General features: G+C 37.0%; 2 protein-coding genes and 1 long non-coding RNA gene across 5 annotated transcripts in view; 2 read left to right on the top strand and 1 right to left on the bottom strand.

Moving 5' to 3' along the window:
* Positions 1–3,126, bottom strand: part of ano5b (anoctamin 5b) — a 28,566-nt gene extending 25,440 nt beyond the window's left edge. The window contains exon 1 of one of the 3 annotated variants that reach the window (XR_014534951.1): positions 2,821–3,111. Coding sequence is in view for 2 of the 3 variants with exons in the window: in XM_083549907.1 (XP_083406033.1) it covers positions 2,821–2,920 (100 nt within the window). In the remaining variant the exon portion in view is untranslated. Of the gene's footprint in view, positions 1–2,820 lie in introns of all 3 variants that reach the window. The other 2 variants (XM_083549907.1, XM_083549908.1) reach the window with 2 other exon arrangements.
* Positions 3,127–5,404: 2,278 nt separating this feature from the next.
* Positions 5,405–7,108, top strand: LOC310730866. Its single transcript, XR_014534987.1, has 3 exons — positions 5,405–5,569; positions 5,784–6,444; positions 6,498–7,108. It is a non-coding gene; the product is annotated as an uncharacterized lncRNA (long non-coding RNA).
* A 173-nt stretch (positions 7,109–7,281) lies between these two features.
* On the top strand, positions 7,282–8,559 carry tssc4 (tumor suppressing subtransferable candidate 4; the record flags this gene model as incomplete). Its single annotated transcript, XM_083550057.1, has 1 exon — positions 7,282–8,559. The coding sequence occupies one exon, from the start codon at positions 7,282–7,284 to the stop codon at positions 8,194–8,196; it is 915 nt and encodes a 304-aa protein (XP_083406183.1). The 3' UTR covers positions 8,197–8,559.
* Between the last annotated feature and the right edge of the window lie 4,548 nt (positions 8,560–13,107).

Raw genomic sequence — 13,107 nt, 5'->3', positions numbered from 1 at the left:
CCTTCTGTTCACCGCTTGAATTCTGTTTAAACAAGCCCAGGCTAGTCATGCTTGTCTGGTTTAACTCGATCGCATTCAGCTACACATCATTTCTCAAGTTTCTGGGAGAATCAGATCATGCTTCTCTTTTATACTTGCTAGCTCATGAAATATGAGTCCATGTTGCTTTCCCTGGATTTCTTTAACAATGTGTAGGTCACATGGGCTCCAAATCACACACGTTTACAATATTTTTTTAAATATACTTTATAACCTTTCAGGATTATGGTGCCTTTAGTGTTAAATTGAGCATCAGGCAAATTTGCTGTAATTTAAATAAAAATTTCCTACTGGCATGAGATGGGAGGAAACAAAAAAAAGCCAGTAATCCACAAAAGCTCAAACAGTAACCTGAGGTAAGGACCAACGCAAGTTATTTTATTTGATGAGTTTCATACAAATAGAATATAATTCGCATACAGTAAATTTAATTTTAAAATTAAAAACTATAGTATTGACTTTCGTCAAAGGAGCGTCTGTAATTTCATTATATGACCAATCTTCAATATTCCAGATTGAAGAACTGCAGCACTGCTGAACATTTTTAATTTGGCTGAGGATTTTCTTCACCCATCACTTGTTTCAAAAGCTGCTTGGTAAACAACCTGCCACAAAGACCTGGAACTGGGGTCTGCTGACTCATACCAGTTCCACTTATACAGTGAAGATTCAAATGTTAACCACGATGGACTAACCACAAATTTTCAGCATCAGCCGGAGGGCAGTAAAATACCATAGGATATCCTCTGGAGTAGAGTCCAATCGCTTGAATAACTGACGTTATATAACTGCCTGGTTTCTGTTTGTTTTGGCCTACGCTCTTGCAAGGCCTTCTTTTATTTGATTTTGTTGACGGATCCGAAAGGCTGAAATAACCTTGCACTGCATGCAGTGGAAAATATACTAGTCATGACTCACACCTCGCACTGAATGATGTGATAAGAGGGGTGTTGGACTCTCGTATATTTTTCAGGATGGAAGTCACACCATGAAGAAGTGAATTATGAAACGGAGGCTAAGATGATGATGATGATCTTCATGTGAGCTGGTGCCTGATAACTGCTGTCCTCACACTAACAGAGCAAGCTTGCACACCCAATGTATAAAAACTTTGCTGTTTCAGGACAAATTATATAAAGATTAAAATATTGTTGGAGTTATTGGAAAACAATCCATGGTGGCATAGTGTTGTGTGGCTCATACAGTAGGTAAACACTGTTCCTTAATCAGCCTTCTCTTTTCCCCATATGGATGTAATGAAACTAGAGAAACTGGAGACTCTGTCATAAATTATAAATAAACAAGAATCCATTTTTGTTGGATTTTTGTTTTGTTTTTAACATCTATTTACATTTAGATTACAAATCTCTGTAAATGAGCTGTAAGTCTAGAAATGCTATTTATTACACTAAATGAATTAATATAAATCTTTCGTTTTAATTACAGCTGGCCTTACAGCTTACTATCACAGTGTCTGGTATACAAAATAAAATACCTTCTGCCCAATCAAATTGGACAATTCATTGTGGTGTAAATAAAATATATCATACATGATGAGTGAATCCTGCATTTTACTCAGTGTTTTATGCTCAGCACACTATCAGTGCCTCTGAAAAAACAAGATCTCTGGTTGAGTTTACAGTGTTTACGTTTTAGGGTTGATTTCAGTCACAGCCATGCGCCCGGTAAAATACGGTATGAGGTCATTTTACAGGATATGAACAATATAAGCACAGTCACATTGCTCAAAATGGAATATGACCTGAAATGCCAGACCTCTCTATGGTGATTCAGTCTTGGTTTCCATCTGGGTTTAGGTAATGTGATTACATTGTGATCAAGAAAAATCTGAATTGAATTACATCCAATGTAGTGGATCTATACAGTGACACGCTGTATGGGATTATGAGTGATAATATTTAGAAATTGAGTTTGATTGAATTATTTGTTGTAAAATTCACCCAGACATGTGCTTCAGCATGGATACATATAGACAATTATCTGTCATGGAAATAATAAATAACTACAATGCCATTTAGATATTTGGGCTGAATCCAAATGACTTTAACTTTCCTATATAAAAGGCACTATAGTACATAAATATTGAGGCACAATCTTACTATATGCCACATTCTACCTCTGGACTGTTGTAAACAACAACAACTACAATAAAACTAATTACTTGTATGTAATGTTACTTATTATAATAATAATAATAATAATAATAATAATAATAATAATAATAATAATAATAATAAGTACTCACTATAATGAGTAAAGATGAGCTAATTTTTCCTGCACTAGTCAGCAAGTCAAAGGATGAAATACAAATCACTGTTAACTCCCTATATTTGAGCCCTACGTAGTGTGTTAAATAACTACTTCAAGGGTTTGTCTAGTGCCCTACGTTTCCAACTGGGAGTCGGATTGAGACGCGAAAAAAACCAACTGTGAGAAAACCGCTCCTGGTTGTAAACTTTCACAGGTTGCTTATGGTCCAACAGACCACAAACATGGTTTCAGTTGAAAGTCAGCCAAGAAATCATGTATATTAGAGATGTATATGATATATGTACGGTATAGTTGAATAATATATTATAATACAAACGACAAAAATAGATCTACATATAGCCAAGCTCACTTTCTCTACCCAAAGAACCCCCACTAACCACTATGTCTCAGCTTTTTCTGGAAGGAGTGAAGTCGGTGGTGTAAACGTGAATAATTTTTTTTATGTAGTATAGTTTCTATTGAGTTTCTCTTTTGGCCGTATGGTTCTACCTTCTAGATGAGCGTCCGCTTTGTTTGTCATCTCCAGAAGAGTGGCATCTTTCGTCTGTCCCGTTATCCGCTTCATCTTATGACCAAAAGAAAGCAGCATCGACGCCTTTCAAAGCCGAGGTTTTGCTTTTCACTCCTGTAAACCGCAAAGCATCCAGCTGTTAAAGCTTCCACGAGTTTATTTCGATCACAATCCACTTTCCGGAAAGGAAAAATCCTCACTGGATCCAGTCCAGGTCACAGATCCAAAATCTGAATCCGCGGCAGACAGGGCGAGGATTGGGTCCTAGATCACGTCACACAGCCTATACATGTGCACTACATTGTATCCACTACTGTACTACTATATACTACCTAGTGCACTTGATATTAAAAGGAAGCAATTTGAGATTCAGCCCACGGTGTATTACAATGGGGAGTGGTTTAAAAAGCCAATTGTTTTTAAATCAGTTTAATAAAATGTTTTTTTTTTTTTTTTTATGATGATGATGATTATTATTATTCTCTTCATTTTCTGAAACCTTTAATTAATGATGTGTCATAGTCACCAGGTAATGAATTATATTAAAATTGTAGTCAAAATGTGTTAAATGAGAAAGAGAAAAAGAAAATTATATATTTATATATAAATTAGAATAGAATAGCCTTTATTCGTCACATATACATTACAGCACACAGTGAAATTTGTTCTTCGCATATCCCAGCTTGCTCGGAAACTGGGTTCAGAGCGCAGGGTCGGCCACAATACGGCGCCCCTGGAGCACAGAGGGTTAAGGGCCTTGCTCAAGGGCCCAAGAGTTGCAGCTTGGCGATACCGGGGCTTGAACCCCAACCTTTCGATCAGTAACAAAGAGCCTTAACCACTGAGCCTCCACTCCCTTACTTATTATAATAGGTTTATTAGGTCAGAGCATCACAGGGCATTGTAAACATTCGTTCAGGTTTAATGGGTCATTGCCTATAGTTCCTGAAATTCTTTATCTTGTATAATCAGTGTCACATTGTAGATCTTCTCTCCAACACCCGATGCTTCAACTGTGCCATACTTCTTGTTGGCGTACTAGCAACAGAGTGAGAGCACACGCTCTAGTTGATGTTCTGCCTGATAGATGTTCCAGTTGTTTTAAGGTTAACTTAACTGCGTTGGACATCAAGGCATAATTGTGAAGTTTTTTTTTTATATCTCATGGTTTACAAGAGGTGCTGTGAAAGCTTCTGAACTCTAAATGAGTCATCCTAATGTTGAAAGTTTAGTTTCCAAATCTTCACCAAACAGGGCGAAGATATAACTCAGAGATGTCCATGTATATTTGAATATAATTTACCATTCCACAGGACTATATTAGTGAGCTCTGCTGAGGTTTATGATAGCTTCTGAGGTGAAATACATTAAGCTTAAAGAACTTGATGACGGAGATGCCAAAGTACCCAAACTTTCATTTAAAACATGGAAACAAAAAAACAATTATGATTTGAAATAAAAAAAAAAAACCCTTAATATTATCAGCTTTAAAGTTTAAATTAACTTTTCTGAATGCAATATAATCATTCCTTAATTGCTTGTATGCCTGCCTCCCATGTAATTCCTCTGAACAGTTTTTCAATCAATTCAGTTGTCAAGTCAAGTCAAGTTTATTTGTATAGCGCTTTTCACAACAGACATTGTCTCAAAGCAGCTTTACAGAAAACAACAGTGAAGGTGAATGGTGTTGTAATAGAATAAGGTCAGGGTTCAAAAAGACAAATTGCTTGACAAACTGAAACATGATTCCTCTAAAGAGGAGCCATTAGCCGTTTCATTCTCAAGAGTAATGGCATCTGTATGTCAAGTCAAATCAAGTAAGCTTTTATTGTCATTCCAACTAAATGCATTACAGTACACAGTGAAATGAAACAACATTCCCCCAGGACCAAGGTGCTACATAAAACAACATAGATAAAATATAAAGTAACACAAAACACAGAACTCAACAAAACTAACTGAGGCACAACTCATTACCATTATTAAAGAGCAATATCCCTGAACACTCTACTATTTAAATAATGAGCATTTGTTTCCTTTATTATTAAAACAGAAAATTTGTGGACTTGGCCCAAACTCACTCACTGCTCCAATGTCCTCTACTGGGTACAGTGGATGAAGTACACAATCCACAAACAAAAGTTCTCCCATCAAACTGATAAATATTACTGATAGTACCAACAAATTGATATATATTACATTTATCATTTAGCCCAGTACTTGTGAAATTATTTTTATAATTAATATTGTTATTATTATTACCCTGATTGGTGACTTGCTGCGTGCTTGACCAGTTTCGTCTTTATCCGGTCATAAATAAAAATTATTAATGTATAATTTTTTTTTGTTTCCTAACACTACATTTTTGGTTCACTTTTGTTTATTATTGTTATTTGACGTCTGTAGGAACATTCTCTTTTCTTTCTTCTCTCTCTCTCTCTCTCTCTCTCTCTCTCTCTCTCTCTCTCTCTCTCTCTCTCTCTCTCTCTCTCTATATATATATATATATATATATATATATATATATACATATGTGTGTTTAACAAGTGCTTATTATCAATATCCTGCATAGCCAATAATAAGTGTGTTACTCTGTCTCCCTCTGTTGGACAAACTAAAGATCACAGAAGATGGTTTATAACGGCGCCGTACGCTGTACACTAGGGGGCGATATAAATCCTGTTCTCCTTCACAAGAACAGCAAGAAGAAGAAGTGGGAAAACTACGGTATGGCTTTTATGCGCATTTGTGTCATTTTCGTGCTAAAGATTAAGTTTTCCAGACTAATTCCTGTGAAATATTATTTAAAAAAATAAATCGAAGTTTTTTTGGTTGTCCATTTTGTTCCCTTTTAAGCAGAACATTGTTAGCATGAAATTATTAGCTAACGTGCATAGTCAATGCACAGAATTTATTCCTCTGGTCTTCGTGTATTTCACAGAAGGACCTCCAATTCAAAGGAATGGCCAGGATCCGTGTGTTGTCTCAGAAGTTTAGTATCATTGCTGGAATGGGAATCTCGCAGATCTTGTGAGTCTTCAATCCCAGTAAGAAACACTAACATAAGTGACAGTTGTGGTTCAGGAAGTACTGTACCTTTATGCATAGGTATTTATAAGATTCCTATTCCTGGAATACCTCCTAGCTTGGACATTTTAGTGGTTTTCCATATCTAACACACCTGGTCCATCTAATCAGTTAATTAACAGCACTTCCGGTTTCCAAGGGGGTAGAAAAAAAGCTGAAAAAGCATCAAGATGTGCAAAACAGTACCAGGCTTGGGGACATGCGTGCTAATGCACTGTTTTTCTAAATTTATGCAGAAGTGGATGTTAAAATAATATACTCTTTTTGTGAAGAATATACATGAGTGCACCAGAACATCCTAACAGGTCATATCGAGAAAGAGAACATTGTTTATGCTCACTGTCACTGACTTCTCATTGCGTTCAGATATTCTTCATTTGTTATTCCTTATACAATGTATTGTATATACTACTATATATCATTTACCTGTCCATTGTTTTTGTTTTTACACATTTTATTTACAACTCTATATAAAATTCATCACCAATTTTACACTCAAGTGACACGTTTGAAGGGTGAATTTCGAAGATCTACACTGAAAATGTTCTGGCCATCTGGGTAGCTTTAGGACAGAGATGTCCAAACTTTTTCCTATGAAGGGCCCAATTATTTGGGGGCCGTGAGCCGAGAGCAAATGTATATTATTGGAAACTATTAAAATAAAGTTGCTGTGGTTTCCCTCATTTATGATTTTGTAATTTTTAGAACAAATAAAAAATGCTTATTAAATGCAGTTTAACTTTCAGTTTTAATGTTTTCATTAGAGTTCAATGCCTAACACATCTATTCCAGCTATAAGCTGTAGAGTCATTTGATTGCAATATTAGTAACCTCTATATAGAGACATTAAGCTGCTCCCTATTTTTGCTCATTTACAGCTTAAATACCCAAAATTTATATTGCCTATAAAATTATGAATGAATAGCTGTCTCTTTTTTTACCCTCCTCTTTTTCTACTGTATGCCACATAGTGGGACAAAACAAAAGTGACCGTGGGCCAACTAGTTGAACATCTCTGTTTTTAGATAATCATTTAAATGTACTTTAATTGAGACACCCTAATTTTAATCTTGGATAGAATTTAAGATGGCGTGGATACGCTTAATTAATTACAGGTTATATACTGATTCTATACGGATTGAATACATTCTTTAACCGCTGGAGAAGACCACAAATGAACCAGTCTGGACAAATATGTATTTGTACCTGTTTTTATTATGTTATTTGTATGTCTAAATAACCATTATTTACATTTAATATTGTTATTTTTTTACAGGAGCTTTTTTTGTTCGTTTTGAGAGTTCCAGCTTTTTTTACACTGCCCCTTGTTGACCTTCGAATCTATCTGCATTATGAGTGACCCAAAGGGCAAAGATGATGCACCCAACAGTCTGTCCAACCGAGACGCCATTGACCTGCCAGATGATGCCTCTTTGAGTGACTCAGATCCTGATGAAACTGCACAACCACTCAACAGAAAAATTGAGGAATTGTCTTCTTCCTCTGATGAGGAAACTGTTCAGCATGGCAGCGACGTTCCTCAAGGAACTCCAATGTTCAAGTTGGCTGGTGCGAGTTTTGGCTTTTCTTACCGCAGCAAAAGCATCTTTGATCACCTTGATGGTGCTGTGAAGCTTACTTCGAGTCAACTGGCTGAAGACAATGTAGTCGATGGAACGTTCGCTCGACCTGCTCCTCCATCGCCCCCTAGGAAACAAATAGACAAAGAGAGCACCAAGAAGGTTTCATCAACTAAAACCGTACCAGGCTACATGCTTCACCCTGAGCGGTGGACACGATATGACCTGGACGATGTTCCTGAGACAAGTGACAAAAAAAATAGCCAAGTGGCCCATGAGTTCATACAGGGACTCCGAAACCGTAGGAGATCCCAAGAAGCTGATGCGGGTTCTTTTAACCCAGCATTCAACCAGGACCATGGCAGCAGATCGGAGCACAAGATTATCTTCTCCAAGCCCGGTCAGCATTCCAAAGAAGCAGGCCAGAATCTGCAAAAGGTGGACAGAATTAAGACAAAAGAGGTTGGGTTAGTTCACTTGGATGATGAACTGGAGGAGGAAGCAGGAGAAGAAGAAGGGGCAAAGATGGCCCCTCCCCACCACAACCTTTCAGCTGATGGCAAGAAAAAGAAAAGAAAATGGATGGAGGAACCCAGTGAAGAATTAAAAGAAAGTAATGTTCCTTTCAGCAGTGGGAGGAAAGTGAACCGAAAGAACTTCCGCAAGACAGTTGAGGATGAGGACTAAAAGCTTTTGAGTGCATGTGAATGCCAAAACCTGATCGCTGTGAATATAATCAGCTCTTATCCCTTTTCCTGTGTAATTAATCAAGCACATATTATTCTGTTCATCTGTAATGTGGTAGTTTTTACAAGCACCAGTCAGTACAAGAAATGAAATTATCACATTTCTGTGTTCTTTACAATGCAAGCTCCCAGTTTCATTGTTGTGTGTGAGTGTGTGTGTGAGAAACAGCATTGTAAAGAATTAGTTACAAAAAATCTTTCGATAATCTTTAAAAGGGTTTAATTAAAAGTTACTTTCATGACTGACATCATATTAAAGTTTTCTCTTGACATTTGGATAATAAAGAAACTGATCAGGTTTGCATGCTTGCTCGTTTGAGTCCTGTTTTTCCAGCGCATATAATATATATATTTTTATTGCATATGCATTGACATTACACTGTTATAGTAATGTTTTGCAGACATATATGAGACACATACAGTATGACCCTTCTGTAACCACAGTGCAGATTTCTTCCTATTACAGATCTGATATATTTAACACTATGGTTGACTCTAATCTCCTTCGAAACCGATAGATCAGGGGTCACCAACGTCAAGGACCACATGAGTCGCCCGCGAGCCTTTTCTAAAAATAGCTGTTTCCTACCTTGTTAAATCATTGTTGATAATTATTGTGAGAAATCATTAACATGATCAGTGTCTTCACATACAGTGGGTACGGAAAGTATTCAGACCCCCTTAAATTTTTCACTTTTTGTTATATTGCAGCCATTTGCTAAAATCATTTAAGTTCATTTCTTTTCCTCATGAATGTACACATAGCACCCCATACTGACAGAAAAACACAGAATTGTTGACCTTTTTGCAGATTTATTAAAAAAGAAAAACTGAAATATCACATGGTCCTAAGTATTCAGACCCTTTGCTGTGACACTCATATATTTAACTCAGGTGCTTTCCATTTCTTCTGATCATCCTTAAAATGGTTCTACACCTTCATTTGAGTCCAGAAATTTTTGATTATACTGATTGGACTTGATTAGGAAAGCCACACACCTGTTTATATTAGACCTTACAGATCACAATGCATGTCAGAGCAAATGAGAATCATTAAGGTAAAAGGAACTGCCTGAAGAGCTCAGAGACAGAATTGTGGCAAGGCACAGATCTGGCCAAGGTTCCAAAAAATTTTTTGCTGCACTTAAGGTTCCTAAGAGCACAGTGGCCTCCATAATCCTCAAATGGAAGACGTTTGGGACGACTAGAACCCTTCCTATAGCTGGCCGACCGGCCAAACTGAGCTATCGGGGGAGAAGAGCCTTGGTGAGAGAGGTAAAGAAGAACCCAAAGATCACTGTGGCTGAGCTCCAGAGATGCAGTCGGGAGATGGGAGAAAGTTGTAGAAAGTCAACCATCACTGCAGCCCTTCACCAGTGGGGCTTTATAGCAGAGTGGCCCGACGGAAGCCTCTCCTCAGTGCAGGACACATGAAAACCCGCATGGAGTTCTCCAAGATGGTGAGAAATAAGATTCTCTGGTCTGATGAGACCAAGATAGAACTTTTTGGCCTTAATTCTAAGCGGTATGTGTGGAGAAAACCAGGCACTGCTCATCACCTGTCCAGTACAGTCTCAACAATGAAGCATGGTGGTGGCAGCATCATGCTGTGGGGGTGTTTTTCAGCTGCAGGGACAGGACGACTGGTTGCAATCAAGGGAAAGATGAATGCGGCCAAGCACAGGGATATCCTGGACGAAAACCTTCTCCAGAGTGCTTTGGACCTCAGACTGGGCTGAAGGTTTACCTTCCAACAAGACAATGACCCTAAGCACACAGCTAAAATAACGATGGAGTGGCTTCACAACAACTCTGTGACTGTTCTTGAATGGCCCAGCCAGAGCAATGACTTAAACCCAATTGAGCATCTCTGGAGAGACCTAAAAATAGCTGTCCACCAACGTTTACCGTCCAACCTGACAGAACTGGAGAGGACCTGCAAGGAGGAATGGCAGAGGATCCCTGAATCCAGGTGTGAAAAACTTGTTGCATCCTTCCCAAAAAGACTCATGGCTGTATTAGATCAAAAGGGGGCTTCTACTAAATACTGAGCAAAGGGTCTGAATACTTAGGACCATGTGATATTTCAGTTTTTCTTTTTTAATAAATCTGCAACAGTGTCAACAATTCTGTGTTTTTCTGTCAATATAGGGTGCTATGTGTACATTCATGAGAAAAAAAGAAATGAACTTAAAGGATTTTAGCAAATGGCTGCAAAATAAAAAAGAGTGAAAAATTTAAGGGGGTCTGAATACTTTCCGTACCCACTGTAGATCAGGGGTGTCAAACTCGGTGTTAAATCCGGCTCGCGAGATGATTTTATACAGATCTATTATTATTGTTATTAATGTCCCGGCGATATGAAGCGCTGATAACACAAACTACAGATCCCATAAATGCAGCGCTTCAGCTGCCTTACCGAACGCTAGACTACCTGGGAACATTCCAGCGTCAATCAAGTCGAGCTTCTGTTGATGTATGTAACCCTATTGTTCAGTTATTGTGAAACAGCGCCTCACAGTGGTGAAGAGAAAAGTGGCTTTTAAAAACAGCCTTTTAAAACCGATGGGATTCTGAGATGTTTACTGACACTGCCGGTAAACACGTGTGTCTTATTAATGGAGCGAATGTGGCTATAATTAAGGAATTGAATCGGAACTACGATACAAAACATCAGGAGAAGCTGAAAAACCTGAATGCAAAGCAGAAGATACAGAAAGGAGAAGAGTTAAAGAAGAATCTGACATTTCAGCAGACATTTTTCACCAGAGCAAAATCCCAAAGTGAAGCTGGTGTGAAAACAGAGGAGAAATCGGAGGCACATCAGCCGGTTATATACTGAGGAAGAGTTTCTGAAGAGCTGCATGATGAAGCTGTAAAACGTCTGGTGTTTAACTGGAGATATTTTAATGGAGAGCAAAATATTTTAAGTTATATAAAGTTTAAGATTGTTTTATAAAATGGCATAAGAGCAAAGAAATCTGATTGTTTTGATTTGTTGTAATTTTAACGTTTACTTAAAAGCACAATTTTAATTTATTTGTTCAGGGTTTTTTCGCAGCATGTTTATATTTCTAACTTGTATAATTTGGACAGGGGATATTTTTATAGAGAGCTATTTATTTAAAGTTAAAGTTGATTTATTCTGGAATAATATTCCTGTCTGTTTTTATTCATATTTATTATATATTTCATAATAAATGTTTATCCTGTTCGGCCTGCGACCTTAAGTGTGCTTTGAGTTTTGGCCCCCTGTGCAATTGAGTTTGACCCTGACATAGATGAATATCATCAATTATTAATAACATATAATTAAAGGTAAATTAAGCAAATTTGGTATTTCAGAATTGTGTATCAAACCGGTAGCCCTTCACATTAATCGGTACCCAAGAAGTAGCTCTCGGTGTCAAAAAGGTTGGTGACCCCTGCAATAGATTATCTGATCTCTACATTAATTTGTCAATTTATCAGTTGCATCTACCATTAACCTAGACTTTATACATGTATTATAATAATTGACTTTCCTGTTTGTTACTATACACATATTCTCAACCCCAGTTTACCTGGTCAATTATTAGGCAGGGACATAAAGATCCACAAAGGCCAGATATTATTTGAGTGGTAGATTATTCTCAGCACAGTAGCTTCACAACATTTCTGGAAAAAATATGAGGTTTTTAATGCTCCTAAAAACAAATCATTCCTGAGACCTCCTGTGCTACAATATGCCTAAATTTTGCTGTTAGGTTAAGCCAAAAGCAGGAAGTTTCACGTATATATTTATAATGATAATTAATATATGTAAAATTCAATGTCTGGGTTAAGAAAATTGCTGAACGTCAAGTTTTAGAAGCCATCATCATCTTTTGGTTTGGAGGAAACAGAATTAGAAACGTTGTTTAAAGTGACCTAGATATTTGTACATTAAGTGGAAGTTTATTTCACCACCTCAATGCCAGAACAGAGAAGAGACTTAAATCTTGCCTTCTTGTACCCTGAGTGATGGTAGAACCAGACAAGCAGTGGATAAGGATGGTGCATGGTGCAGGGTGGGATGAAATAAGTGCTGTGAGGTGGAGGGGTGCTGGTCCATTTTTGACTTTTTGTGTGTGAGCATCAGTGTTATAAAGATTCAAAAAAAAAAAAAAAAGAAAAGCTATCTCATACTAATTGACTTTGTTTATTTCTTGCTAATATCATGACTAATAATTTGTTGCTATAACATAAAAAAAAATTTATTTGTGGGAAATCTCAATTTTTTTGTCTTCTGGTTGACTTATCAGTGTTACTTTAATATAAGGAGCATGCTGACCAGATGTGCACAGCAACAGATGATCTTCCCATAATGAAAGATGATCTACCCTATGCATAAAGACAACCTATATAATGGTCTTACTTAATTTTTTATCATGTGTGGATTATTAGTTGAGGACTTCTTTTGAAGAATTGACAGTTTGTTCATTTAAGCATGTCATCATTCTTATCATTAATATTATCCTGGATGATTATCAGTAGGAATTGTTCATCTGCACAACCTATATAATGGTTTAGCATTTGCGACTTATTAGTTCAGGACTTTTTGTGATGAATTGACAGTTCATTTATTTAAGCATGCTATCATCATCCTCTTCATCATCATCATCTTTAGTATTATCCTGGTCAATTGAATATAAGTATTATGCAACACAACCTATATAATGTTCTTAAGATGTTTAGTGTTTGAATAATTATTTCAGGGCTTCTTATAAAGAATTGACAGCTTATTTGATCATTTTATTCATTATCATCCATCATCATAATTTTAGTATTATAATGGTCAGATGATGATCAGTAAGAATTATGCATCAACACA

Source organism: Silurus aristotelis (genome assembly GCF_946808225.1).
Source record: "Silurus aristotelis genome assembly, chromosome: 9".
In the NCBI taxonomy this organism is placed as follows: Eukaryota; Metazoa; Chordata; class Actinopteri; order Siluriformes; family Siluridae; genus Silurus; species Silurus aristotelis.
Note: the sequence above shows the minus strand (reverse complement) of the source record. Positions and strands in the feature narration are given on the sequence as shown.